Source organism: Nilaparvata lugens, chromosome 9 (assembly GCF_014356525.2).
Source record: "Nilaparvata lugens isolate BPH chromosome 9, ASM1435652v1, whole genome shotgun sequence".
Classification (NCBI taxonomy): Eukaryota; Metazoa; Arthropoda; class Insecta; order Hemiptera; family Delphacidae; genus Nilaparvata; species Nilaparvata lugens.
Window position 1 is genome coordinate 19,757,238 of NC_052512.1, and position 27,561 is coordinate 19,784,798.

Genomic DNA, 27,561 nt, shown 5'->3' on the forward strand with positions numbered 1-27,561 from the left:
CAACGTTGGTGCTGTCTACTTACTTTGGGTCTGCATGTGTGTGTGCGTGTGTGTGTGTGTATGTCTGTGATCACGATAACTCCATTCCTAATTAAACGATTGACTTGAAATTTTAAACTTAGGGTCCTTATACCATGAGGATCCGACAATAAGAATTCCAATAAAATTCAATTCAAGATGACGGAAAAAATGGCGGATAATTACTAAATAACCATGTTTTCCACGGTTTTCTCGAAAACGGCTCTAACGATTTTCTTCAAATTTATACCCTGGATAGCTATTTATAAGCCCTATCAACTGACATGAGTCTCATTTCTGGGCAAATTGCAGGAGCTCCGTAATATTCTTAAGAAAAATGAATTTTATTGATTTCTATAACGATTTTCTCGAAAATGTCTTGACCGATTTTTCTCAAATTCATACCCTGTATAGTTATTTATCAGCTCTATCACCTGGCATGAGTCTCCTTCCTGGGAGATTAACAGGGGGTCCACCCCATCCTTGAGAAATGGACTTTGTAACCTTCTTCTCGTGCATGAGGTAGGTAGGTAGAGCAGTTTATTCAAAAACATATAGTCGAGATATTTCTTCCTTAAACAGCTGTTTGAAAAATCATCGAATTTCACAATAATTTACAAAATCTGGTGTGGTGCACACACACAACTCTTCTTGCCGTTATGAAAATTGATCACCTGACTCTAGTGTCACGCGCATCTCAAGTCTACTATTCAAAGATCTGAGCCAGCTGGTGACAGGATAATAACGCTGGAGACACACGAGGTCTGCTATCTCTTCATAGTGAATGATTTAATAGAATCAACAGTTGCCAACAGTTTACAATTGAATAATCACATTTTCTCGAATTTCGAGCTTATTTTCAATTTTAGGTGAAAGTGTTACTAACCATCAATTTTGTAGAGATTTTTATACTCAATCTTTTCCACTTGAAATTTTTTGTTTAAATTGTATCTGAAGCCTGATAATTGGGAATCTAGAATCAATCTTAGCATAGATGGGGCGGAACTCCTGGAATTTTTACAGATATGGGATTTGTTGCAGTTGATAGAGCTAATCAATGACTATTTTAGGTATAAATTTGATCAAAATCGTTGGAGCCGTTTTAGAGAAAATCGCGAAAACCCCTGTTTTTGACAATTTCGCTATTTTACATCTTGAATTGCATTTGATTGAAATTGTTTGTGTCGGATCCTTATAGGGGAAGGACCTTAAGTTCCTAATTTCAAGTAATTCCGTTAATTGGGAGATGAGATATCGTGTACACAGATGCACATACACTCATACACACACACACAGACCAATACCCAAAACCACTTTTTTGGACTCAGGGGACCTTGAAACGTATAGAAATTTATTTAGAAATTGGGGTAACGTAATTATTTTCGGAAAGCAATACTCTCCTTACCTATGGTAATAGGGCAAGGAAAGTGACAAAGGAAAATAATATTAGGGGAGGGTGGGCCACAATGAGACATGGGCCACTGTGAGACATTAGAGATATTTAATCATAGAGCTGTTCGACAGGTGCTGGACTCTGTTGGGGATAGCTTCGAACTCATATTCATCCATAGATTCACTTTGAAAATGGCTGCTATCGCTCTACTGGGTTCTGTTGTACTTCATCTGTTTTTGAAGAGCAAAAGTTGTTATAACACTTGTTCTAATTGAGAGCTACTACTCAGATAAGATGGTGTCTCTATATTTTTGGTACTAAGATATGAAACCCTGTTTCATATGTGACATTTTAATATATTTGTACAAGATTTTTTAGGCTCCAAACTGGTTTCAGATACGATTCAATGTAGGCATTCACACTGGGCCACAATAGGACACTTTGGTTTGGGCCTCAATGAGACAGATTTTACGTGTTGTGACATCTTAAAATTATTGAGACCATGAAATAAAATAAATCGAAGAAGTAAAAGATATTATTATTGTCAAAGGCCAGGAAGAGTACCAAATGTACTGTTACCTGATAGCAATAAAAATTATACTTATCAACAGCTGAGACTGAGATAAGAGCACCGTTCTATATGGCATATTTTGGATGAATTATTTATTGAAAATTATAATTTATTGGAAATAATTTGTAAATTGTTTATAGTCAACCATCAAATTTAGAGGTTACAACTTGTTTATGTTAGTGAACAGCTCTTTTGAATGCAGTCAAGAAATTAGTCGAAATGAATTATTTGTACTACTGAACTTACGTTTCAAAACGATGATATAATTACTTCTAAAAACCAATAATTATTGTAATAAAGATAAGAGTTTCAAAATAAAAATATATTTATTATTGTTGAAATAATTTATTAATGGAAATGTACAACATGTTAAATATTATAAAAGTGAGCATGATCATGGTACAAGCATTATCACTGATAAGAATTGTAATATGCATTTTTTGTTATTTATTATTGTAATAAGAATCTCTTGTATGAAATATAGATATTATATAATAATTATTATAGAATCAACCGCATGGACTGAAGTAAAAATCTCTGTATAGAAAGATGACACCAAAAAAGGGATGATATTCAAACATGATATTCTATTTTTGTTATCAGCGACTAGAAAAAGCCTTATCATATATGCGGTAACACATTGTATGTTGAATAAGAAGAAATATGAAGAAAATTTATTTACTAATAAAAGACAGATAATTTAAGTTTATTTATTGTAAAAGCAAGAACTATTCTCTTACTCATCTCTGACGTGATGTACACGTCATAGGCCTACTAGTTCCACCAATAGAAGATTTTCTATGCAAATTAAGTAAGACGGAACTGCTCAGCCAAAAGTTTTGAGAATAGAGATACTTACATTCCTTTTAATGCCTTCACCGTAAAGACCTTGTTCTAAAAAGTTACCATTTTCTAGTGAGATTCTTATTTGTTAAATTTATGTACGGTATTTTAATTGTTAGCCTATACCTGAGGCAATATTATTTGTTATATTTGTAAATTATTCTCTCAATTGATTTCTTCCATAAATCTAAATTTTATTATTCATTTTCTGATTGGTGAAGGAAATAATTAATTTCTAAAAACCCCACGTGCTGAAGACCAAAGTTTGGATGAGCCATCGAATCTAAATTAATTTAAAGAAACTACTACGCCAAGAAGGATCATGTGAATTCCTTTTTATTTTATTGGGCCCCACCCTTCGCTTCAAAAAAGTACAGAAGTTATTTCAATTTTACTTCGCTAAATAAATTGGCCATGTTGAAAGCGCTAATAGCCTAAGTGTACTGAATTATAATTGTAAGTTTTTGTGGTCATTTAACTGTCCTTATCTGCCTGAACCACGACCCTGATTAAATTTCAAAAATTTTAATATTTTTGGTTAAATCATTTGGAATCTTAATTCATCTATGAGAATTTTTAAACTTTGTAAAAGAACGTGCATGATAGCCCAGCATCATAGCACAAATTCAATTAAGTCTGTCAATAGAAAATTATTCAAACCTGTTTATCAAATCTTGAAACTGTACTGTTTATTAACTATTATTACTGCTCATTATATTTCAAACTTAATACTTTATTTCCTGAGTTCGATTATTTCTTTAACCCTTCAGATTTTGTGTTTGGCACATTTGTACTTGTTAAACAACTGATCAAAGACGATCATTGAAATAATTGATCCAAATTTGGTTCAAGGAACAGATCTAAGTGGAGGTATTAAGTGGGGTCAGATCGAGATCATACGTTCTCTGTCCTTACCTGCTAATATCTCAGCTTCTATCTGTGCCCTTTATCGACTTAGGAATAAAAGTTCCTACCACAGAGCAGAAACAGTTACAGCATAAGAAATCACACAACAGAGCCTGAAACTTGAAAAGATACTGTCCTCGAAGTATCTTCTGAATGGCATTTCGTTTATCAAACCTATCCTAGACCGTCAGAATTTATTAATGGCGCAATCCCGCAAATTATATGCACCAAGTTCCTTGCTCGACCTGTTTGATTTTGTACACTGTCTTCAATACAGGTAATAATTTAAGGTCTCTGAATCTAGTGTCTAGCAATTGCTATACTACGACTTTTACTTGCAAGGAATATTATTCTCACCAGCTAGTCATTAAACAGATCAAGGGTGTGCAAGAGTTTCATGCCTCCCGCGATTTGGACTATTATATTGAATCTTATACTGAATCTCTCAACCTGGTGTTCTGTAGTGTTCATTCACACACTTATAAGTTTGAGGTTACAACACCTAGGACTCAGTGTAAGATTTTATACATGTGTGACATCTCCATCCAGGGCATTGCTCAAGTATAAACCAGGAACCCCCCAAGGAGCGTTACAGTGTATAGCAATGTTGAAATTCAGTATTTTTCAGGCTCTATTCCTTTTATAAATTTAATTTGAAGTTCAAGTTAATAAATGTAAATTGGAGAATTCAAAGTATTGTTTTTGTCTTTTCTTTTTAGAAACCATGGTCCTTGAAATGACATATGGTAGTTCCATGGACAAAATCATGTGTTTTTCATTTTATTATCATTAAACTAAAAAAGCCCAATATCATAATAAGTATTTTATATCTACCTGAGGCTCAATAAACTTGAAAATAATCATTATTTTTGTTTTTTTAACATGTGCCAATGTGGTCCATAATGTGTCTCATTGTGGCCCAACGGCCACAATGAGACACTTGCAAGGGTAAATAGAAACATATTTTATTGACATTAAAAATTTCATAAGATTATCACAATAAGAGCAAAAGGTGCAGAAAATGATAAAGTTACTATCTGACTATAGAAATATGCATTCTTTCGAATCAAACAATTATGAAAACTGAAAAAGTAATTTTCGTCTCATTGTGGCCCACCCTCCCCTATATACAATAGTATGATCGTATTTTTTAATCTGTAGCCGCCAATCGTCATTATGTTAATCCCTTGAATTAATATCGTTTAAGAATAAGTTTCAATGAGCAAGGAAAGTTGTGTGAGTGTAACACACCAGATTTTTTATAGCTGCTATTTGTATTGCAAGTTTCCATTGTTCAAAGATCTTTAAGAAATGTAGGCTATGTACAATGCAAATGACACTAATATAATAACATTGGTAGGTAAATAATAGTCCTTGTGCTATTTTCAAGTCCAAAATAAGGTTAGAATTTCACGTATAATACAATGTTTATAACAAAATAGTTTAAAATAAACATGAAAACTATAAATTTTGAATTTGGATGGGTCGAATTTATAAATTGATTATATTGTATGATCACTTGAGTTGATTGAGAACTCACCATTTGGTAGGACTTGTAAACTATAAATCCAATCACAGATATCCTTTCTTTTAGATTCTTCTAGTGTATTTATTGCATCTAAAACATCAAGGCCAGATATTGCAAAGAAGGCTATGGATACTCTGAAAAAAATAAAGTTATGTTAGTTACCGTATGCATCAAAAGGTAACTGAAAGTTAGTCAATCAGACAAAAATTATTAGATTATTTTGAATAGGAGTACAAGGCCCAGCAATATAACACTACTTCCAATTTAAAAATGTGGTTACAAAGAAAAACACCATTACGTAACTTATTACAATGTGATTTTAAATTATTATGTTTTTTACTTGTTGAATTGGATCATCTATTTCGGCACATTAATGTGTCCAAAAAACTATGCGTATTTCCAAAACACTTATGTAGGTTATGATTATACTTTTATTTTCCTCAAGTAGGCTACTATAAATGGCTGCAATTTAATAGGTTATGGCCTTCTCAAATTCATGAAGATTTGTGAGAATAATTGGCTCATTTCAGAGTTCAAGTTTTCTCAAACAAGAAGTTATCTTACAAGGTGATGAATGTGTTGACCTTGGGTTGGGTACTTTGAATGAAGATGATACATAAATCTTACATAGGTATTTAATAATGTAAGAATATATATTATATAGGAATATAATAATAAGAAATATATAGACAAGATTGTGACAAAATAGACTTTTTAAAAAATGAAGAAATGGTTTTGATGATGAGGAAGTTGAAAAAGCCTTTGAATGACAAGATGAAGTAGGTGTCATTTGCATTTGTTGAACCACAATTTATTATTTGAATAGAATATAATAGAATAGAATCTTTATTGCAGCAATATCTGAGGTCATCAGCTACAATACAAGTGTCAAATATATACAACATGATACAAAATAAAAATATATTACATCAGTAAGTTACACTATCAGTACCCTATGATAATATTATGTCACCTGATTTTCAACTTATAACCGAATATTCCTAGCTAATGTATAAAAATCTTCAATCTTGTTTAAAGGGTTAGCTGCTAAGAAACGTTTCATATGAATTTTAAAAGTTCCATTCTCCATACCGTATTTCTAAGATCTTCAGGAAGTGAATTAAACAATTTTATTGATAAAAATAGAAATGTTATTTGTGTACTAGAATAGGTATACCGATAAGTAGTCAAATTACCCCTATTTCTAGTGTTATGCCTGCTCCACAAACTTCTCCAAATTCTCCTTAACATAAATAAGGCTCTGTTGAACAAATATTGAAGGTAGAGTCAATATTCCCAGAATTTTAAAATGCTCATCACACTGTGCTTGCTTAGAAAGCCCACAAATCAGTCTGATAGCCTTTCTCTGTATTCTAAAAAGTCTATCACTGTAGACTATTTGATGATTAATATGCTCTAAATTTGACTGATAAAAGAGAAAAGTGATGATGAAGACATTGGAAAAGAACAAAAAAAAAAATAAATAAAGTTGTCTTGCCCCAAGAACCTTATCAAATTTGTTCAAAAAATTCCAGCTACCGGTAGTCGCCAAACTACAATCATATCATTGGCTCGTGGCATGTAAAATAATATACCAAATAATTTTTGCAATATGGAACGCATATCAAAATTATTTGAAATGTAAAGGATACTGTACGGTATAATATTGTAATAATCTACGAAAAAAAGCGAGTTGTCTTAAATAGAACATTAGTATAGCTTAGCCTACTTGAAAGTGAAGATAATATTTATTCAAGAATAAGATTTGAAAATCACCTTATAGAGTCATACATGAACATTCGAGCTGGAAGAATGTCCAAAAAATATGTAAAATACTTTATGTGTCTTGTCCTGGCTATTTTTTTATTGTTGGAATTGTCTGGAGACATTTTATCACTAGTAATTAATTTAAAACTAGCACATTACGTTAATCATAAAAACTTTTCAAAAATGTTGTAGGTTTTCATCATATTGAAGTTAAGTAAAGAATTTATAACAATGTCAACTATAAAAATAATCCATAATTCAAAAATAGAATAAGGTGAAAACTTTAGAATAATAACGACATTCGTCATTTGCCAATCACAATGCCACGACAATGCACAACGCCATTTTGGCGATATTGCCAGTGCCTTATGTATCATCCAACTATGAGAATCTTTCTCAGCGCAACTATTTATCAACATGTGATAAGACAATATTAATTCATTCTACGTTGTGAGGCTTGACCGTTCAAAACGTTTTGAAAAAGTACTCGTATATAGTGAGGTTTACGTTATAATGGCTGTCTCCGCGCATTCAGGCCTGTGCATCTTTTCGGCCATCTTGGTTTGACCAAAACATTGCACTTGCACTGCAGTTATAACATTAAATATTAAAATATACCTTTAAACCTAAATCTGCATCCTTTACCCATAATATGGGATCGATGGCGTCAAAAACATAAAATACAATACACAAAAAACAAAAACATACATAAGGAATGTTTAGCAAGACAGCAATTCCGACAATCATCACTCATATATTCACTAACACTGTAGTACACCTTGCTTTTCAAGTGCTTGGATACAACTCTCTCGAACGCTCTTGAATCCAACTGTTTTACTCCTGTAGGTAGCCTATTGAAGTATCGCAATGCCGAACTCCTGAAGCTCACCTGTGATCTCTGAAGGCGGAATATCAATCAGCACTCGATGTCATGTTCATGCACATCAGTCCGAGTCAACATGTACTGCTGGTTCTTCTTGACATACATTAGACCTCCGGTGTTACGTTCATGCACATCAGTCCGAGTCAACATGTACTGCTGGTTCTTCTTGACATACATTAGACAGAGAAGTACGAAGTGGCAGAATACCAAGTCTAACAAAAAGGGGCTTGCAGTGTGCGCAATAATCGCTAGCGGTGATGATGATGATTCGGGCAGCCCGTTTTTGCAGCTTCAGTATGTCCACAAACTTTGCTGAATGACCCCACATGAGTGGGGAAACGTGACAGTGGAAGAGCGCGTGATACACCATGACTAAATAGGCCTCAGTCACATGACCTCTCAGCTTCAGCAGCAGAAAACAAATTCTGGACAGTCTTGTGGTCACATGCTGAATATGGCTGGTCCAGTTGAGTTTATTGTCCAGAACAAAACCCAACAGCTTGACAGGGTCTTGATCACCAGGAAGGTTTCTTGACAAGCTGCAGATGACATGCTGGGTCTTGTTTGCATTCAACTGGAATCGGTTTGCCAGGAACCATGAAGTTGAAGACTGCAGATGTTCAGCTGACATCTCCAACATCTGCTGAAGGTCACGGCCAGATGACATCAATGATGTATCATCTGCAAACAAGAGCGTTGAACCACTGTCGAGGTCGTATATGTGCTAATGTGTTCATTTAATTGACTTTTAATGGAAAAATAGAAGTTTTGATCAAAATGGTAACCTGTTACCATGTTGTGCATTTGGATATACAAACAGAAGTTCAGAGAAGACTCCAGGAATGACTTTTCACAGATAATTTTTTTTTTTTTAATTGTAGGTGCCTAATTTAATTTAATTATCATTATAAAATAAATTATTACTTTATGATGAGATAGAATAATTAAATTGAATCATCTTATTATTATTATTATTATTATTATTATATTATTATTATTATTATTATTATTATTATTATTATTATTATTATTAAATTGATTTAACCAATCAATTGGATAAATTATTTTAAAAAAATCTTTATTGTATTGGAGTCCAATACTGCAGTTGTAGAGAAAGATGTGTATGTAAAGGTATAAAGGTATTTTTATCCTTTTTGTGTAGCTGAGAAGTTGATATTGTGGTAATTATTAACATTAAATTAAAAAGACCAAGAAATTGTCAAAAATCACAGATTTATTGATACTTAGGAATACTGGTTTCGGTAATTACACCATTGTCAATCTCTGATAATGACCGAAACCGGTCTTTCTGAGTATCAATAAATCTGTGGTTTTTTGACAATTTCTTAGTCTTTTTCATTTAAAAGGGTTTGTATTTGATATGAACGTACTTCTTGATAAGTCCGGTGTCCCTGGAAACAGTGTCTCTAGCACTTTCAATGGAGAAAATAATAGATGACAATCATGGCTAAATCTTCACAATATACTGTAGCCTACTTACTGTACTGGCCCTTCTCATCAGATTGAAAGTTGTATTCATGAGCGAGGTCCACTGTTCGCAGAACCACTAGTTATCTTAAGGTGAGAACATCTTAATCTTATTGTAGGCACTTGTCGAACAGATTAAAAATAATGATCACAAATTCCATTCCCGAAAAAAAAGTTCAGTAAGGAACACTGATAAAGTATAGTAGAAAGGAACACTAAGATACTTTTATCTAGAATAGTCTGTCAAAAATTGAATGTCCATAACAATTGTTATTTGTTGTTTAATATACAGGAATATATTGATGTAATTGCATAAATATTGTATTGCAGAACTTATCCACTACTATATTTACTATTTAGCCCATTAAGAAATATTAAGTTCAGTGTCACAGTATTGATACTATATCATTGATAGCCATATTATTTCTACTAAATTCCCATTCTCTGTTTATCAATCATTTTTGACATACGTTTACCAATAATCTATTCAGAAAATCAGGTTATTCAATGTGCATGAATTTAGTCTGACATTACAGGGAGCTTCAGTATCTAGTTATATCATTATAGAAAACGAATAATAAACATAATTATGGGCTGAATAAACAGTAAACGACTGAGAAGTGAAAGCTTTGTTTCAAGTGAAGCCTTTGGCATTTGTCTGTCTGTCTTTGCAATAATTATGCCTAAACCAAGGCCGAGCTAAAGAAGTATAATTCAAATGTAATTAACATTATAGCTCGGCCAAGCCTTGTTTGATTATAATGAATTATTTATTTGTAATGAACTTTGAATAGCCTCTCATTTTTCATAGGGGAGCTGATTCACTCATTTATTTTGTGAAACCTTTTTTTAGTAAAGCTTTTAAACCAAATTTGACAACTTCTGATGGGAATGACATCTTCAATGAATCAATTCATAGTAGCCAAATACTTTTCATTGTGAATCTGCAATAATTGTGGGTTTTTTTATTTCATATTACAATGTTTTAAATGTATACTGTACCATGCAGAATCGAAACATGTTCAATCATTTTGAAGTAGGGTAAGTCAAGATAACAGTACAAACTACACCTATGTTCCTGATTGAATAACACATAATTATGCTCAGTTGCACAGAAGTATGTTGAATTTTAAACATGATATGAAGTGGCCTTAGTCGATTGGACTAGATGCTTGCTTTATGATTCAGATGCCCGGGTTCAAATCCATCGAGGACATAAACACGGGTTTGTAATCCCATCGACAAAACAAAATCACCTATATGGGTGATTTTCTCCAGTCCAGTGTGAGCCAGTGCATGTTTTAAACATTATCAAATCTCATTCGACCAACTTGGTAAATCATATCATTAATAACACTCAAAAAGAACTTTGTCAGAGTTGGAAACATATTTTATGTTTTGGTGAGTCTCCCTTTTCACTTTTCCTTGCCCATTACCATAGGTGAGGAAAGTATTTCTTTCCGAAAAAAATTAAGGTACCCCAATTTCTAAATTTCTATAGGTTACATTTCAAGGTCCCCTAAGTCCAAAAAAGTGGTTTTTGGGTATTGGTCTGTATGTGTGTGTGTGTGTGTGTGTGTGTGTGCGTGTGTGTGTATGTGCGTCTGTGTACACGATATCTCATCTCCCAATTAACGGAATGACTTGAAATTTGGAACGTAAGGTCCTTACAATATAAGGATCCGACACGAACAATTTCAATCAAATGAGACTCAAGATGGTGGCTAAAATGGCGAAAATGTTGTCAAAAACAGGGTTTTTCGCGATTTTCTCGAAAACGGCTCCAACGATTTTGATCAAATTTATACCTGAAATAGTCATTGATAAGCTCTATCAACTGTCACAAGTCCCATGCATAAATAAAATTTTAATTAATTTGAAAACTTGGTATTTCACATTTATGATTTATCATTTAGTATAACATTTCAAAATTGTTTCATGTCTCATTCAGGATTTTAAAATTATTTATGTGGACAAATTTATAAATTTCTCATTTTAGTTCTATTCAAATAATCTATAAAAAACAAATCATTTGATAATCTCAACCATCGTTTGTTGGATATACAAGAACTCACTTCTCATACAAGAATGCGAAGAAATACTGGAAACCATGTACAGAGATTCTCTGAAAAGGGCGCCATGCCAAAGAATTGTACGTTTGAGAAGTGAGATGAAATTGTTGTGATTTAATACTTTCATAACATTGACTAATTTTTAGTTGGAAATTAACATCGAAATAAAATTTGGGAGATATTTTGGGGGAGGGCGAGGGCACTCAATCTCATTCACTTGGAAAACCACGAATGGAAATGATGGTAAACTTTCAGAAAATAATAAAACTTTCAGTGTAACAAGCATGCCCTCGCCCACCCCCAGAATATCTTCCAAATTCTATTGTGGTGAGGAGATAATTTTATGGAAATATTCAGAATCTCGGAAAGTCAATTTGGAATATTTTGTTCATCAACAATTTTATTACACTTCTTGTAATTTTTGAGAAGAAGATGATTCGGTTAACTTGATTGGCACCAAATGCTTCAAATCAATAAGAAATTGATTGCGACCAGGTGCTGGAACTCGGTAAGATTTAAACAAGTTCAATAAAACTGTTTAGAGGACAGAGCAGACGACCAAACACAAAATCAAGTGGTGTCCATACTCGCATATTTAGCGCTTATGTGAGTAGCACATTCTTACCTTTTCTCTATACTAGTAGTTCTGCGAACAGTAGACCTCGCTCATGAATACAACTTTCAATCCAATGAGAAAGGCCAGTACAGTAAGTAAAGTATATTGTAAAGATTTAGCCATGTCATCTATTATTTTCTCCATTGAAAGTGCTAGAGACGAGACACTGTTTGCAGGGACACCGGACTTATCAAAGAGGTACCTTTATATCGTCTCCATATATATTTACAATATAAAAATATATTACAACTTTTTTAATAATTAATTATAAGACATCGGTCAACTGACGGAAAAATGGAATATGCAGTAGGCAATTTAGATGATGAATCGTCTCACAGACGATGGTGAGATGAAAAATGATTCTAAATAAGATGAGTTTGTTGGTGACAATGACATTAGGTTGCTAATGATGTTTTTAATGAAAAGTGGATTCAATGTTATGGCTTGTTATGTCTATGCAGAATGTTAATGCTCACAAATCGGTTTTCGATCTCATACCTTAAGGGAAACAAAAGACTTGACACTGTAGAGCAACACAAAAATGCACAAAAAATGCATACAATACAATAATTATTGTACCTGATAAACTGAAAATTCAGTTAAATATAACTAAAATAATAACTGATAGTAGTTATGAATAAGAGAAGTTGGAGATTAAAGAAATGTATATGATGTTAAATATTGTCTACAACTGGAATAGTTGTTGATTTATTAGTTGATTAATTTCATGATTATAAAAATTGTCCACAACTAAAATAGTTGAGTTATCTGTAACATAGATAATATTAGTTATTTATGTATTTATCTATATATATAAAAGCGAAATGGCACTCACTGAATGACTGACTGACTGACTGACTCACTCACTCACTCACTCACTTGCAGAACTAAAAATCTACCGGACCAAAAACGTTCAAATTTGGTAGGTATGCTCTGTTGGCCCTTTAGAGGCGCACTAAGGAATCTTTTGGTGATATTTTAACTCTAAGGGTGGTTTTTAAGTGTTTAAAGTTCTTTTAGCATGTATATTCTTCTTATTCCAATATCTTAAAATTATAATTGAAATGTCCATACTGGTCTGGCCAGAGAATTCGAACTGTAGCCCAAAATGCCAGACTGCAGTTCTGCCAATAGCAGGCTTGTGTTTGCGCCAGCGCAGATCATCCTGCTGTTTTGGCCTTGTCTATGCTAAAGCCCCAGTCTGTCTTGTCTCGTCCCCGTTGTTGTGCAAGACCGAATTTGTATTTTGTCATGTAATTTCGATCGGAAATTTCTTGTAAATAATTGTTTGAGTGTCGTGTGTGTGAATTATGAATATAACAGCGTAAATAGTATTGAATTGAATTAATTTGAATCGGATTTGAATTTATAAGGAATTCAGTTTGAGCTTTGTTCGAACCACAGTGTATGACCTGCAAGTTGAATACAGGATCAACGAGGAAGCAGCCCGTAAGCAAATAACCTGTCGATTCCCTGATTTCGTCCCACCCTGAACCTGACCAGAACACCTAATAAAGGCTTCGAATGGCAAGTAGTCAAGATTGGAATAAATCTGGTGAGTTTTTGCTCTTTTTTATTGTTCATTAATGCAGAGTTTAACTGTACAAATAACCTGGCTCAAATTGAAGATTAAATTTTGCCCCTTGTTTGTATTTGATTATTTGAATAGTAAATTACAGTCCTCTGGTAGCTCTAGCCTGAGCTTTGTTCAGAACATTTCTTGATCCTGCCAGGCCGGGATGAATTTAAATTTGTAATTTATTGATTAATTCACACACATTGGATTTAAGCAGTTTCATATTTGTCCAATGTTGGCATGTTGAGAATGGTCTGATCTATGCTCAACTTAAGTTTGTTGTAGCCTTGTTCTAGAGCAAGGTTTCTTGTCAATTTGTATTTGTCTGAAATTAAATTTATTTCAGTTAAAATTGTAATTTCCTGAAACTAGGCGCATTGTGCTCTTTTTCTCAGGAATTTGTTTGTTGGAATTTGTATTGTCCATTTTTTTTAGACCTGTTAGTGAAGGTTAATCACCAGCATGATTTTGTTTGTTCAATTCAACAAGTTATCGTTTGTTTGTGAGTTGTTGGAAGAACATTATCTAATCATATAGTTTTGTCTTCAGCAGTAACTTATCTTGTGAATTGATAATCAAAGTTTAACTTTGATAACTTACTAGTCGTGATTCTTCCTTTCATCTAGTTTTGAACTCATTCTTGTTTTATTGTCTGTTGTTTGTATTGTCGGGGCTGAATTGTTTTGTGTATGAGTTCAAGATGGAGGAAAAAATACAGAAACAAATCAGGGTGCATCACGCTAAACTGGAACAATTGTATGCCAGATTGCAAAGAATTTATGAACTGTCTAAAAATGTCTCTGATCCAAAAGTTGCTGAGCAATTTTCAATCTTGTATCCTCGGGTGTCTCAGACCATTTCAGATTATGAAAAGACAGAATTAGTGGTTAATGAGTTGGAACTTGAGTTGAATAAAGATCATGTTGTAGCATTCGACTCACACCTAGATCTGTTTCAGTATATTGAAGTAGCGGCTAACACTCTCAAACAGAAAGAGGCGACTGATGCTATTGCTCAATCTTCAGCAGCTACAGCAGCTAGTGCACAGCCGGTCGTGTCCGAGTCGGTACTGCCTAAAATCGACCTTCCAAAATTTGATGGGAACCAGACTCAATGGTCGGTGTTTTATGAACTATTTAAGGCATTGGTACATGACAACAAGAGTTTGAACGATCAGCTGAAGGTCCAATATCTTGTAAGTAGACTTACTGGACAAGCAGCAAATATTTGTCGTCATTTGCCACCATTGGCTAACAATTATCAAATAATTTGGCAGGCATTATTGACCCGCTATAACGATCCACGGGCGCAAGTCAATGCCTATTTCAAACAAATTTTTGAATTTCGTCCAATAAAATCAGAATCAAAGGCAGGTTGTATTGCAATTTTGGTGGGTTTTGCAGTTCAATCAATGCAGTGAAGAGATTGCGACTCACTGATTTGTCAGACTCGATATTCCTCTATCATGGCTTGAGATTGCTGGATCCAAGTTCTCATAGAAATTTTGAATCGGCCGTCCGTGACAAGGCTATACCAACTTATACCAATTATGTCAAATTCATTGAAAAACAAATTAAGACTCTTCCTTCTGATGAGAAACAGACTGAATCGTTCAATATGAGGCACAAAAAGGATAATAAATCAAAGGTGTTTGTGGTTCAATCTAATGATTCATCTGACCATCATCAGATTTGTCACAATTGTCTGAAGTGCTCAAAACCGGGTCATCGGTTAGTAGATTGTGCAAGTTTCTTGAAAATGACTCCTTGGGATCGTTATTGTTTGATTAAAGGAAAGTTTTGTTGTTTTCGTTGTCTTGATGTGGATCATTTGAGTAGAGATTGTCGTAGTAAAACTCAGTGTGCTCAATGTCGAGAATCTCATCATTCTTTATTGCACTTTTCCAGATCAAGTTCCAATGAAGGTGTTGCGTCCTCGTCGAACTCCAAGGCAGGTGGCACATCACCCATTAGTTGTTGTTCTACATCCAACGATGTAGAAAATTCGACCTTTGTGTTGTCGACTGTCACTGCACATGTTCAAGATTGTAATGATCAGCTTTGTGATGTTCGTTTCTTGATTGACACCGGGAGTCAGTGTCATTTTGTTACAGCCAAATTGTGTCGGCGTTTGAGACTACCATTACAGCCCATGAAAACCGTTGTTTGTGGATTCGGTGGTGGTACTAGTGAAGTTCGAGGTCATACTTGTGTGTCGATTCAGTCGAAGTTGGATCCCACCGTCAAGTTTTCAATGGATGCCACAGTGGTAGATAAAATCATCGACAAGTTGCCTTCTTGTGAAATCGACAGATCCAAACTTCATCATCTTGAAAATCTCACACTGGCTGACGACAAATTCTACCTTCCTAGTAGAATAGATGGCATCATTGGTGCGGAGTTAGTTCCTCACTTGCTACATGGGAGTCCTAGTATAGGTGAATCACACGAATTGATGACTGTTAATAGTGTCTATGGTCACATTCTGATGGGGAGAGCGCTGATTCTCACTTCAACAAAGAATGTGTCAAAAAGACCAGGAGTGGAAACTCACGTAAGTCACGAGTTTGTGGGTGGATAGACCAAACCTCAACACTGCTCAAAGAAGAGCGGCCATTTAGGCAAAACTTCTTTGGGGAGGTGAGGCATTATTTGACCCTGGGAAGTTTCAGAGGGGCAAAAAGAAAAAAACTCAAGATACAAGAGATGGGTGAAACTCTAGGCACAAGGGTCGAGAGGCTGAGTCAAGGGTGGCCGTGGGCACCCTAGAGGCATCTTGGCTGCCCCTTCCTCAGCCAAAGGACCTTCAAAGAATGCCATGAGTGGAACTCACGTAGGTCATGAGGACTAATCAGTCTGAAGAGACTGCCAAACATATCACACTGGATTGCGACAATGGGATGTTAGCATAGGGGAAACTCCTGGTTCTTGTAAAGATGCATATGTAGGAGAGAGACAGAAATATTTCCAGCTGTGTAATCAATCAGCGTGAAATATTATCTAGCTAGACAATTTAATCGACTTGATCAACATAATGTGATTTGTTGACATATCATGATAATCCTTCTAAACTAGAGTAGGCTATATCATAATTTTCAAAGTTGACCATTTTTGAAAATTTTAAGTGATTAGTGAGTGTTATTTTGTTATTCAATTTGGTTTGTAAATTATCTGAATTTGAACTTTTTTGTTTTCAAATGTTTCAACTGAGAATTGAACCTGAATTCAAGTGTATGGAACATAACCCACTTACTGGACTATTTATAGTGTATAAATCAAAATTCGGGGCAGAAACAGTATTGGACTGTGCCGGTTAGTCCTCCCCCAATCATTTTAAAGAATCGTGTTAAGTTTATCAATAGTCAATAAATAAATAATGAGCAAAGCTCGGTGCCCCGATATTACAAAATAAAATTGTATCCAAAAAATATTCATAAATAATTCTATTACATAAAAATAAAAAAATGATATTACATAATATCATAGAGAAACAATAGCATAAGGTTAATGCTTAATGGTTAAGGTTTATGCTATACAATAGCATAAGCTTACGCTATTGTTTCTCTATGATAATGTCATCCTGAGAGCTCAGAAACCGGTTCTTATTGATATCTAATATAACAAAATAATTTATTTCTATCCAATTAATGATTTCCTGCTACATTTTTTTACGGTAACTATAGCATTGTTGAGATTTTGGAATATCCGGAATTTTATTGATTATTATAGTACTACTTGGATAAATAAGTTGCTGTGTTCAATTGTTTCAATATTTTTAGTCTATCATATATCAAATACTCATTTGAAGTACCGGTAGGTCTCAAGCTGTAATGTCTATTTAATGAGTTGTTGGTGCATGGAAAGTTGGTTCTATTTTTCTTTGAATATTTAATTACATTTTCAACATATAACTGTCTAACTGTCAAAAACTTGAATTCATCGAATATAAGCAAGGTCAGTCAGGAAAAATCTTGATTTATTTAAAATAGATTTAATTATTAATTTTTGCATTATTTATTTATTTATTTATTACAGAACAACTATTACAGACTACAGGCATTAAGCCCAAAACAGTCTTTACTACCATTTACAATCGAATAAAGTAAGTTACTAAAAGAAATAAAAATGAGAGATACAGTACATGCAATTCACAAATATATAAGAAAGATGATAAGTATGAGGAAAGCATAAGTAATTGTAAATAATCTAAGCATAAATAATAAATACAGAATGAAACTAATCTAACTTATCCAAACTCATCTAAAACTATCCAATAAGTTATAAAGAAAAAAAGAAAAAAAGAAGAAAAGCAAAAGTTTTAACAACAACAGATATTCAAGTATAAAATTGAAGGGATTTAAACTGTATGTTTCATCAACTCTATAAAATTAATAAGAATCACGGACATCAAATTAATTGAATCAATTCAGAAACTGAATTAAAATTTAATTATGAATAGCCTCAATGATGCACCTTCTAACCTCACTAACAGGGCCATGCACATCAACACCTTCACAAACGCTATTGAATAGCCTCAAAACTCTATCAAGTGGAGAGCAGAAGTTATGAAGGGTCCTTGATCTTGGTACATGAAAGGTCCTAACTCTTCTGACATTGAACGTGGGTACCTGGAAACCAATCCTAGAGAGGAGAGCGGGTGAATTAATGTAATTTTTCAAAAGTGACACCACAAACATCAATGAAAACCTGTCACGTCTAGCCCTCAAAGAGTCCATATTGAAAAGGGATCTCAAACGTCCAGAAGGAAAACCCAAGGGACAGGCTCTTCTAGATTGCATATAGAACAGGAAGCGAAGGAGCTTATTCTGTACTTGTTCGACTCTTAATGTATCCTGATGAGTAGAGGGACTCCAGACAATAGATCCGTACTCTAGGACACTTCTGACTAGCGACTGATACAGAGTTACAACAGTCTCAACATTATTGAAGCAGGTAGAGTTTCTCAGAACAAAGCCCAATAGCTTGTTCGCTCTGCCAATGATGTGATCAACATGTGCTGAAAAGGACAATGTACAACTGAATACAATACCAAGATCCTTACACATTGTTACCCTCTCCAAGCACACACCATTGATTGAGTAGGGATAACGAGCTGGATTAACCTTTCTGGAGAAAGTCATACATTTACATTTTTTTACATTGATATCAAGCTTATTCACATGGCACCACAATGCAACTCTATCAACATCAGCCTGCAAGGAATAGCAATCATCCAATCCTCTCACCTCTTTGTAGATCTTCATATCGTCAGCGAATATCAAGCACTTGGAGTTGGGTATCTGAAGTGGCAACTCATTTATCAATAGCAAGAACAAAAGGGGCCCCAGATTGCTACCCTGGGGAACACCAGACGTACTGAAATAAGCATGAGAGACCCTTCCTTGAACAGTTACAAAATTTTTATAGTATGTTACATATTACATTACATATACATATACATACACACATTACATATACATACAGTTACATATTATGAACAGTTCTTCCAAAAAATGGGAATTATAACACCTCCCCCCCATACTGCTACTCCCTATTGCATTATCAACTGTACTATAGCAAAATAAAGCATTTTAAGATGAGTTGGATTCAGGATTTTTCTAGCTGCATAAAATTTGTAAGAGAGGTATTTCATCCTTCTGCAAATGAATTTAATATGGATATCCCATTTCAGGTTCTCATCTATAGCCTATAGATACCTAGATATTTTCAATTTTCAACTTTGCCAATTTATTATAGGACAAGTAGTGCAGGATTTAGAGTCGAGGTTGCAATTTGAATGGAGTCTCAAGTTTAATTCTCTGTCTGGCTGTCCTAATTTATTGAAAGAAAGATAGATGTTCATTGACTGTATTTACATTGATGTCTATTTGTTTGTATTCACTTCCAATGATATCCATGTACATCTATCGATATCGTTCTGTGATATAAAAACTAAACTAAATGTTCATCAGTGATATCGAATAGATGTTCATTGACTGTATTTACCACTAGCAAGTGACCCGTGCTCCGCAAGGGTCTATTTTAAAACTTGACCGAGTGAAATCTTGAAGAGTTTGGAATAAGCCTGGAACCATCCTCGGTTAACTAAGAATCCATATGCAAAATTTCAGTCTAGTAGTTTAGACGTGATGATGCATCAAACATAATTTTCCTATCCCGTATATATATATATATATATATATATATATATATATATATATATATATATATATATATATATATATATATATATATATATTTATTTATATATATATATATATATATGAGCCAGTTATTCTTTCCTTTATTACAGTAGGCCTATTGATAAGTTCTCCAAATTGGTACTAACATAATAAAGTTACAGAACTAAAATCTTGTTTAGAAACCTTCCTCAACCTGACAAAATTTAACTGGATATTAATTTAGTTACCTATTTTAACCATCTGCCTCCCTTGAAGGCAGCAACCAAAAATATAGCTGAGGGGAATAAAGATAGGAAAGGGAGAGTTCTGCTACTGACGTCCAGTCATGGACGTGATTGCAGTGATCTCCTTGATAAAAGATTGAAAAATAAATTCGATGTCCAATGTTTTTTCAAGCCAAGTGCATCAATTAATGCAGTTGTAGAGTCAGCTAGGGAACAAACTAAAGACTTTGATGAAAATGACTATCTAATTGTACTGGGTGGCTCAAATAATATAAATGAACCTAACTTGAATCATCTTCCTCAAGTAACAGAAAAAATCAAGGAAATTGTGCCACTCAGCAAAAAAACAAACTTAATAATAAGTACTATTCCTAATAGGTTTGATAGGCCAGAATTAAATGAAGCAATCAATTCGACAAACAAATCAATCCATAATACAATCAACAGCCTAAAAAATAAGAATTCTAAACAACTGGGGATTTGTTTTCTAAATGAAAGGCTGAAAAGACATAACTTCACTAATCATGGGTTGCATCTAAATCGATCTGGCAAAGTAATCTTTTGTAATAGATTGGCAGAGCTGATTGAAAGCCGTTTGCAATCCTCTGGTTTAAAAACAGTCAAAAAAAACAAATAATGATTTTTTAGTAAATTGGCTCAAAACAGGGAAAGGGAAATAGCTACAAATGCTAGAGATAGAGTAGCACAAGATGGTAAGATTTTTAGTATTTATCATCAAAATATTCAGTATCTTCGCAACAAAATTGACAGATTAGAAGTATTTCTTAAACAGGAGGATCCTGACATTGTTATTTTCACAGAGCATGGCTTAAAAATAAAGGAAATAAATCAAGTTAGGATTCCAGGCTATTCACTGAGATCAGAATTTTGTAGAATAGCTCATAGAAGTGGTGGTGTATGTATATTCACTAGCAATGCTAAACATACCCAAACTTATGAACTGGATTTTGTTAAGAGATTTTCTGTTGAGATGGATTTAGAGGTGACGGGACTAAGGTTAAAAATTGATGATCGATTTGAGGTACCTAGCAGTGTTAGGTATCTATAGGTCACCAAATGGAGACTGGCAAAAATTTTGTGAGCTGCTCCATACACTTTTGGAAATTACAACCGCTCGTTTCACAAATGTTATAGTTGTAGGAGATTTCAATACCGATTTTGCCAGGCAGGATAAAATGACAGAGGATATTAGAGATATTATTAATATGAATAATTTAGAAATTAAGGTCCACGAATATACAAGAGTAACTCGAACTTCACAGACAATTATTGATAATATCCTCACGAATATAGAAGGTTGTAATGTCAGGTTAGGTAGCTCAGATCTATCAGATCATAACTATCAAATTTTAGATGTTAAGTTGCAGGGCCAGAATCCAAGCAGAAAAAAAACTTTTGTGAAAGAAATTCAGCAATATGAGCTAGGAAATATAAATTGTTTGAAGCAGGAACTGCTTCAAGAAAATTGGAGTAGTGTTTATAACAGTTGTAACCTAAATTACAAATATAAGCAATTCATTGATACTCTAAGATTTCACATTAGTGTATGCTGTCCAATAAAAAAAGTCAAAGTAAAAAGTAAATTAAACAAAGTAGATGAATGGATAACTGAAGATATTCTTACTCAAAGAAATATTGTTAGGGAAGCTTATGAGGAATTTAAATTAGTGATGAGGGGATGTTCCGAGTGAAGTCAAATACAAATGTCTAAAGAAAAACTATGCAAAAGAAGTGAGGAAAGCTAAGTGTAAGAAAACAGCTGAAATATTAACAACTAGTACCAATTTTAACTCTGCTGTTTGGGAGGTAATTAATAGAAATAGGAGAGCAGCTCAAAAAGATACAGTTACTAATGTCCCTAGGATAATTGATGAACATGGAAATTATATGGATGATAGTATAGAAATTTGTAACTTTTTCAATAGGTATTATCAACAGGTTGCATATAATCTCCAAAAGTCACTGAACACTAATACTTATAATACAACTAGCAAGAACCCGTGCTTCGCAAGGATCTATTTTAAAACTTGACATAATGAAATTTTGAAGAATTGAGAATAGGCCTATAACCATCCTTGGTTAATTAAGAATCTATAAGCAAAATTTCAAGTTAATTAGTCCAGTAGTTCAGACGTGATGATGCGTCAAACATAATTTTCCTATCCCGTAAGCCAGCTCTTTACTTTTATATAATCATTATAGATATAGTTAACGACTGCAAGAGATAGGACTGTGGAACAGAATAGTGGTGAAACTATGATAGCGCCAGAAGTGTCTCAAACACAATAGTAGGTACTACATGAACTTTTTGAAAGTGATTTGAAAAAATGTTAAAACAACAGAACTGAATCCTTATCATTCTACCTTCATTTAGAAGCTTCTTTTGTTTGAGCCGAATGGAAATCTATTTATAAAAAAATGAATGTTTGTTTGTGTGTTTGTTTGTATGTTTGATTGTTCCCTGTAGACTTGAAAAATACTTGACATACCGGCATGAAACTTTGAGAATATGTTGTGTGAATATTGGGGATGGTTTCTGAACAGAAATTTTAATAGGGGGGCTAATAATAATTATTTATTAATCCATTTTACAGACATATGTTTTCGAAATTTTCGGCCGAGCGGCTACTGAAGAACGAAAAGATGATCATGATTCAAGATCATATTGTGATGCAATTTAGCATCTAAAGTTACCAGCTGTAATAAACACATCACCCTGTGATAAATTATTGTGTACTGGTATTAAAACGGTAGTTTGGAGTTGAAGTGTAGTTGATTGGTACCAGCTGTTAATATTGGATCCTTAGAAGACCTATACAAATGATTATCACTCCCCTATCATTGATAAATTGGAAAATGTTGAAAAAAAATATTCACCTAATGAGATAGAATATATATATTGTATAGTATATATGTTGTTTGGGCTGTGGTGTGATTTCAGTTTGTCAGGGCTTAGCCTTTTAAATATAGGTAGAAGAAGAAGAAGAAGAAGAAGAAGAAGAAGAAGAAGAAGAAGAAGAGAAGAAGAAGAAGAAGAAGAAAAAGAAGAAAAAGAAAAAGAAGAAAAAGAAGAAGAAGAAAAAGAAGAAGAAGAAGAAGAAGAAGAAAAAGAAGAAAAAGAAGAAGAAGAAGAAAAAGTTGCTTTGGCCTATGATCTGTATAAAATTTATTTAATTGTCCTGTAACATTTAATGTCCTGTAACAACTAAAGGTGCGTCCACACATGCCGAACCGAACCTCGAACCGCGCAGCAGACCGTGCATTCCTCCGAACATCTTGCCTTTCAACGAACATGAGCATGTTCAAAATCAGCTGTTAATCATTCGCCGTACCGTACTCCGAACCATTCGCCGTGCCGCTTGCGCCTGTTCTAACTGCTCGCCTCACCTCACTCTAAACGCTGAACTTTTCAGCCAATCAGAGCCCTCGATTACAATTCGCCGTGCAGCTCGCTCCACAATATTTTGGCTATCCATCACAAGTGGAAAACATGCGAACATGAATAGAGAAGTATGGGCAATTTTTTATTTGATTAAATTCATGTTTTGAAGAATTCATTGTTACGATTGATAAATTGATAGGAGCTTATAAATATTTTCTAATTCAAATGAAATAACTTCTGAAAATAATGATTGGATAAATACCAATATTGAATTATTGTTGACCAAGAACTCAGTACATCGACAATTCATTCAACTAATTCTGTATTGATAAAATATTATAATCATTTTCTCTATTGATGATCAATTTCATCAACTAACTGAAAAAAGTACTTCAATTTCCATTAATTTATTAATAGAATTATATAAATCTAAAGTGTAGGTCATATCTAAATTCACAAAGAGTTCGATTCTTGTTGGCAAGATAGATGTTATTCAATGCAGAAATCATTGTTATTTTACTAAAAGATAGGATAAAATGAATAGTTCTCTTTCAGGGGGAGTTTTGACAACCCACAAAACTCATTTTTCATTTGAAGAAATAATATCAAAAAGGTGCATAGGACCTTACTTTTTTGTTCAGCTTGCCAAAATACCCCTCATTTCAATATTAAAATTCTCGACTGACTGTACAGTGAGTCAATCATTCTATCAAGGCTTGAATAATTTCGAAATGTTATTCAAATTAAAATGATAGAGAATAATTATCATGTAGATATCACCACCTTTATTTAAAGACATATTAACTGCATTCGTTTTCATATTGCCGATACAGCTGCATTGATAAAACTGTTTATTCAGCAGTCTCAAAAAACTGTTCTATAGTGAGGTCCACGTTATAATGACAGTATTTGATCAACTTTGGTTTTGCTATCCTTCTCTATCATTCCACAAAGCCGGTGATACTATCCTTTTTTAGGTTCATTACGATGCCAATTATGTTTTTGACAGTGAAGAAATATAATTAATTAATGCAGAGAATCGGCATCGCTATCCTTCTATCTTTATCCACTGCCATTATAAAGTGGACCTCACTATAGCTTAAAAATTAATAATACATGATTGTGACGTGTAGGCTTATACCATAGAGAAACAATAGCGTAAGTAGATATCACATGGTATAGGGAGTTTATGTCGTAACTTTTACTGTTATCTCAAGCCGATAGTCCATGTAGCTCTTTCCCTTGAAGCTGTGTGACACTGGTAATCTCTCATATTGTGTCGTTCATACTCTCTCACCCCAACAAAACAGTAAAAATCGACAATAATCAACAGTAATCGGCTTGAGATAACAGTAAAAGTTGCAACATAAACTCCCTATACCATGGGATATCTACTTACGCTATTGTTTCTCTATGCTTATACATTGCATCAGGAAAACGAAGTTCGAAACTATGTTTTTCCTAAACATATGTTTTTGAGATAATTTCTTTGATGCAGCTGTTTCACATTCACCATTATAAATTATACAGAGTTTGTGAAAATAATAATATTTATTGATTACAAAAACAATACTATTATTATATTAATGATAATAATCAATTATTAAAACAATACTTTTATTATATCAATAATAATAATAATATTATTAAACATATTCATCAATTATCAGAACAATATTATTGAGGTTGAGTGGAATCAGGTAGAAAGCAATAATAGAACAGATGTTCTTTTTTGAATTTCTATCATATTATCTTGTTATTTCCAATGATTACAACATATTTTAGAATATCACATGTCAATAAATAAATTATCTCATTTCCATATGGCACTCACCTTACCATGTTCATAACCTTACTTAATAGGATCCTTTTTCATCCTCTGAAACCCTTAGAGGCAAAATATCTAAAAATCCGTTCTTAGTGCGCGTCTAGCATGTTTGAAGAATATTTGTGCAAAGTTTCAAGTCTGTAGGACAATTAGTTTGAGCTGTAGTGTGATTTTACATCAAAATTTTCGAAAAATGCCCTCTCCTGGACCCCCCTGTGCTCCTGATCGAAATTTGTCTGCATAGATCTAATTTTTTTTCGTAGCTGAACAAAAAAGTTCCTCATGACTCTGCTGTGCAATGAGCGGTTAAAAAGTACAACATTTTGGGGGGGCCCCAGCTCCCTCAGGGGGGCAAATTTCTGGAAATCCTTTCTTAGTGGATGTTTTCAGGCTGCCATAAACAACCGTGCAAAATTTCAAGTTTTTAAGCTCAGTAGTTTGGGCTGTGGTGTGATTTCAGTCTGTCGGGGCTTAGCCTTTTATAAGTATAGAGAAGACTACATTAAATGCTGAGCCAATTGAAAAGGTATTTAAATTTCATCCATTATCAAGAGATGAGTTGTCAAGAATAATAAAAAATTTGAATAACAAAAAAACAGTAGGATTGGATGGGGTCTCAAGCAAAATTTTAAAAGAATGTGAAAATGAATTACTGGACCCTTTATTGCATCTCCTTAATACTTCACTAGAGCAGGGTATTTTCCCTGATGATCTGAAACAAGGAAAAATTTTGCCAATTTTCAAGAGCGGTGATTCTGAAAGAGTTGAAAATTATAGACCCATTAGTATTCTAAATGTAATAAGTAAAACTTTTGAAAGAGTAGTTTTAAATAGGCTATTGATGCACCTGGAAGAAATTAATTTCATATGTGATGAACAGCATGGGTTCCAGAAAGGGAAATCTACTAAGACTGCAATAGTATCCCTTGTTGAAAGACTAATAGATATAATAGATTCAGGTGAGAAGGCAGCCGCAATATTTCTTGATTTATCCAAAGCTTTTGATTGTGTGAACCATAGAATATTATTGGAAATACTAAAAACTGTAGGTGTGAATGGTATAGAACTAAAATGGTTTGAATCATATCTCATAGGTAGAAACCAGTGTGTTGAGTTTACCAAGGTGGATGGGAATGAAATGGTAAAAATTAAATCTCAAAAACTTGAGGTCCAGGCTGGAGTACCTCAAGGCTCAATTCTGGGTCCCTTACTGTTTCTGTTGTATGTGAACCAATTACCAAAAGAGTTAAAAGATCACAGAGCTCTGTTGTTTGCTGATGACACATCGCTTATCTTTAACAATTATTTATTAGATAGTCTAGAAATAAATGCTTTTACTGGAGTACAGTCAATTGTCCAATTCTTGAAGCAAAGGCAATTAACAATAAATAGTAAGAAATGTCAATTCCTACAATTCAAAAGTAAATATAATTCAGTAGAGGATAAAGAAATAAATGTGTTTGTAGAGGAAAATGAATTAGACCAAGAAGAGAAAGTAGCATTCTTGGGAATTTTATTGGACAGGAAATTAACATGGCATCCTTACATTGAGAGAATATGTAATAAGATATCATCTGGGGTATTTGTCCTGCGGCAGCTTGCTAGGCTGAATGATAAAAAACTACTGTTAACTGCTTACCATGGACTTATACTATCTCATATTAGGTATGCTATTTTAGTATGGGGTAATTCATCTCAACAAAATATGGACAGGGTGTTTAAGATTCAAAAGAAGGCACTCAGATGTATAGAGAAAGTGAATAGGTTAGACTCTTGTAGGCCTTTATTTAAAAAGCCTGGTCTATTAACTGTGCCATCTTTGTATGTATATGAAGTTGTAATGCATGTGAAAACGAGTGGTGTGATCCAGAATTCAGATGTTCATGAGTATAATACGCAAAACAGAGCAGATTATCATATAATGGGTCACAATAGTAGGTTATTTGAACAAAAACCAGATTATATTGGTAGGAAATTTTATAACAAGCTACCTCAAATCTTGAAAAGTAATGATGATTTGAAGATTTTCAAAAAACAAATTAAAAAATATTTAGTTGATAGAGCTTTTTATAGTGTCCAAGAATTCCTTTCAAACCTGAACTAGGTTGAACTACTTAGTGTTAGAATTATTATGTAATAACATGACTTGTCTTATACTCCATGACTGGAGTCTTTAGGACGTAATCTTAAAAAAAAAAAATTAATTAAGCTGCGTTTACACCGCAGTTAATAACACGAGCTAT

The 27,561-nt window shown here is 33.6% G+C and overlaps 2 protein-coding genes across 3 annotated transcripts in view; both read right to left on the reverse strand.

The window, feature by feature from the left end:
- The window catches only part of LOC111058659 (geranylgeranyl transferase type-1 subunit beta), a 118,391-nt gene extending 110,995 nt beyond the window's left edge, over nt 1-7,396 (reverse strand). Inside the window, exons 1-2 of one of the 2 annotated variants that reach the window (XM_039435602.1) lie at nt 7,036-7,396; nt 5,272-5,393 (exon numbers count right to left, since the gene is read on the reverse strand). In XM_039435602.1, coding sequence (XP_039291536.1) covers nt 5,272-5,393; nt 7,036-7,148 — 235 coding nt within the window. In that variant the 5' untranslated portion in view covers nt 7,149-7,396. The remainder of the gene's footprint in view (nt 1-5,271; nt 5,394-7,035) is intronic. The other variant, XM_039435599.1, reaches the window with a different exon arrangement.
- A 256-nt stretch (nt 7,397-7,652) lies between these two features.
- LOC120353072 lies at nt 7,653-8,677 on the reverse strand. Its single transcript, XM_039435604.1, has 2 exons — nt 8,092-8,677; nt 7,653-8,019 (listed from the first exon to the last, which is right to left on the reverse strand). The coding sequence occupies exons 1-2, from the start codon at nt 8,574-8,576 to the stop codon at nt 7,971-7,973; spliced, it is 534 nt and encodes a 177-aa protein (XP_039291538.1). The 5' UTR covers nt 8,577-8,677; the 3' UTR covers nt 7,653-7,970.
- Nucleotides 8,678-27,561: the final 18,884 nt, after the last annotated feature.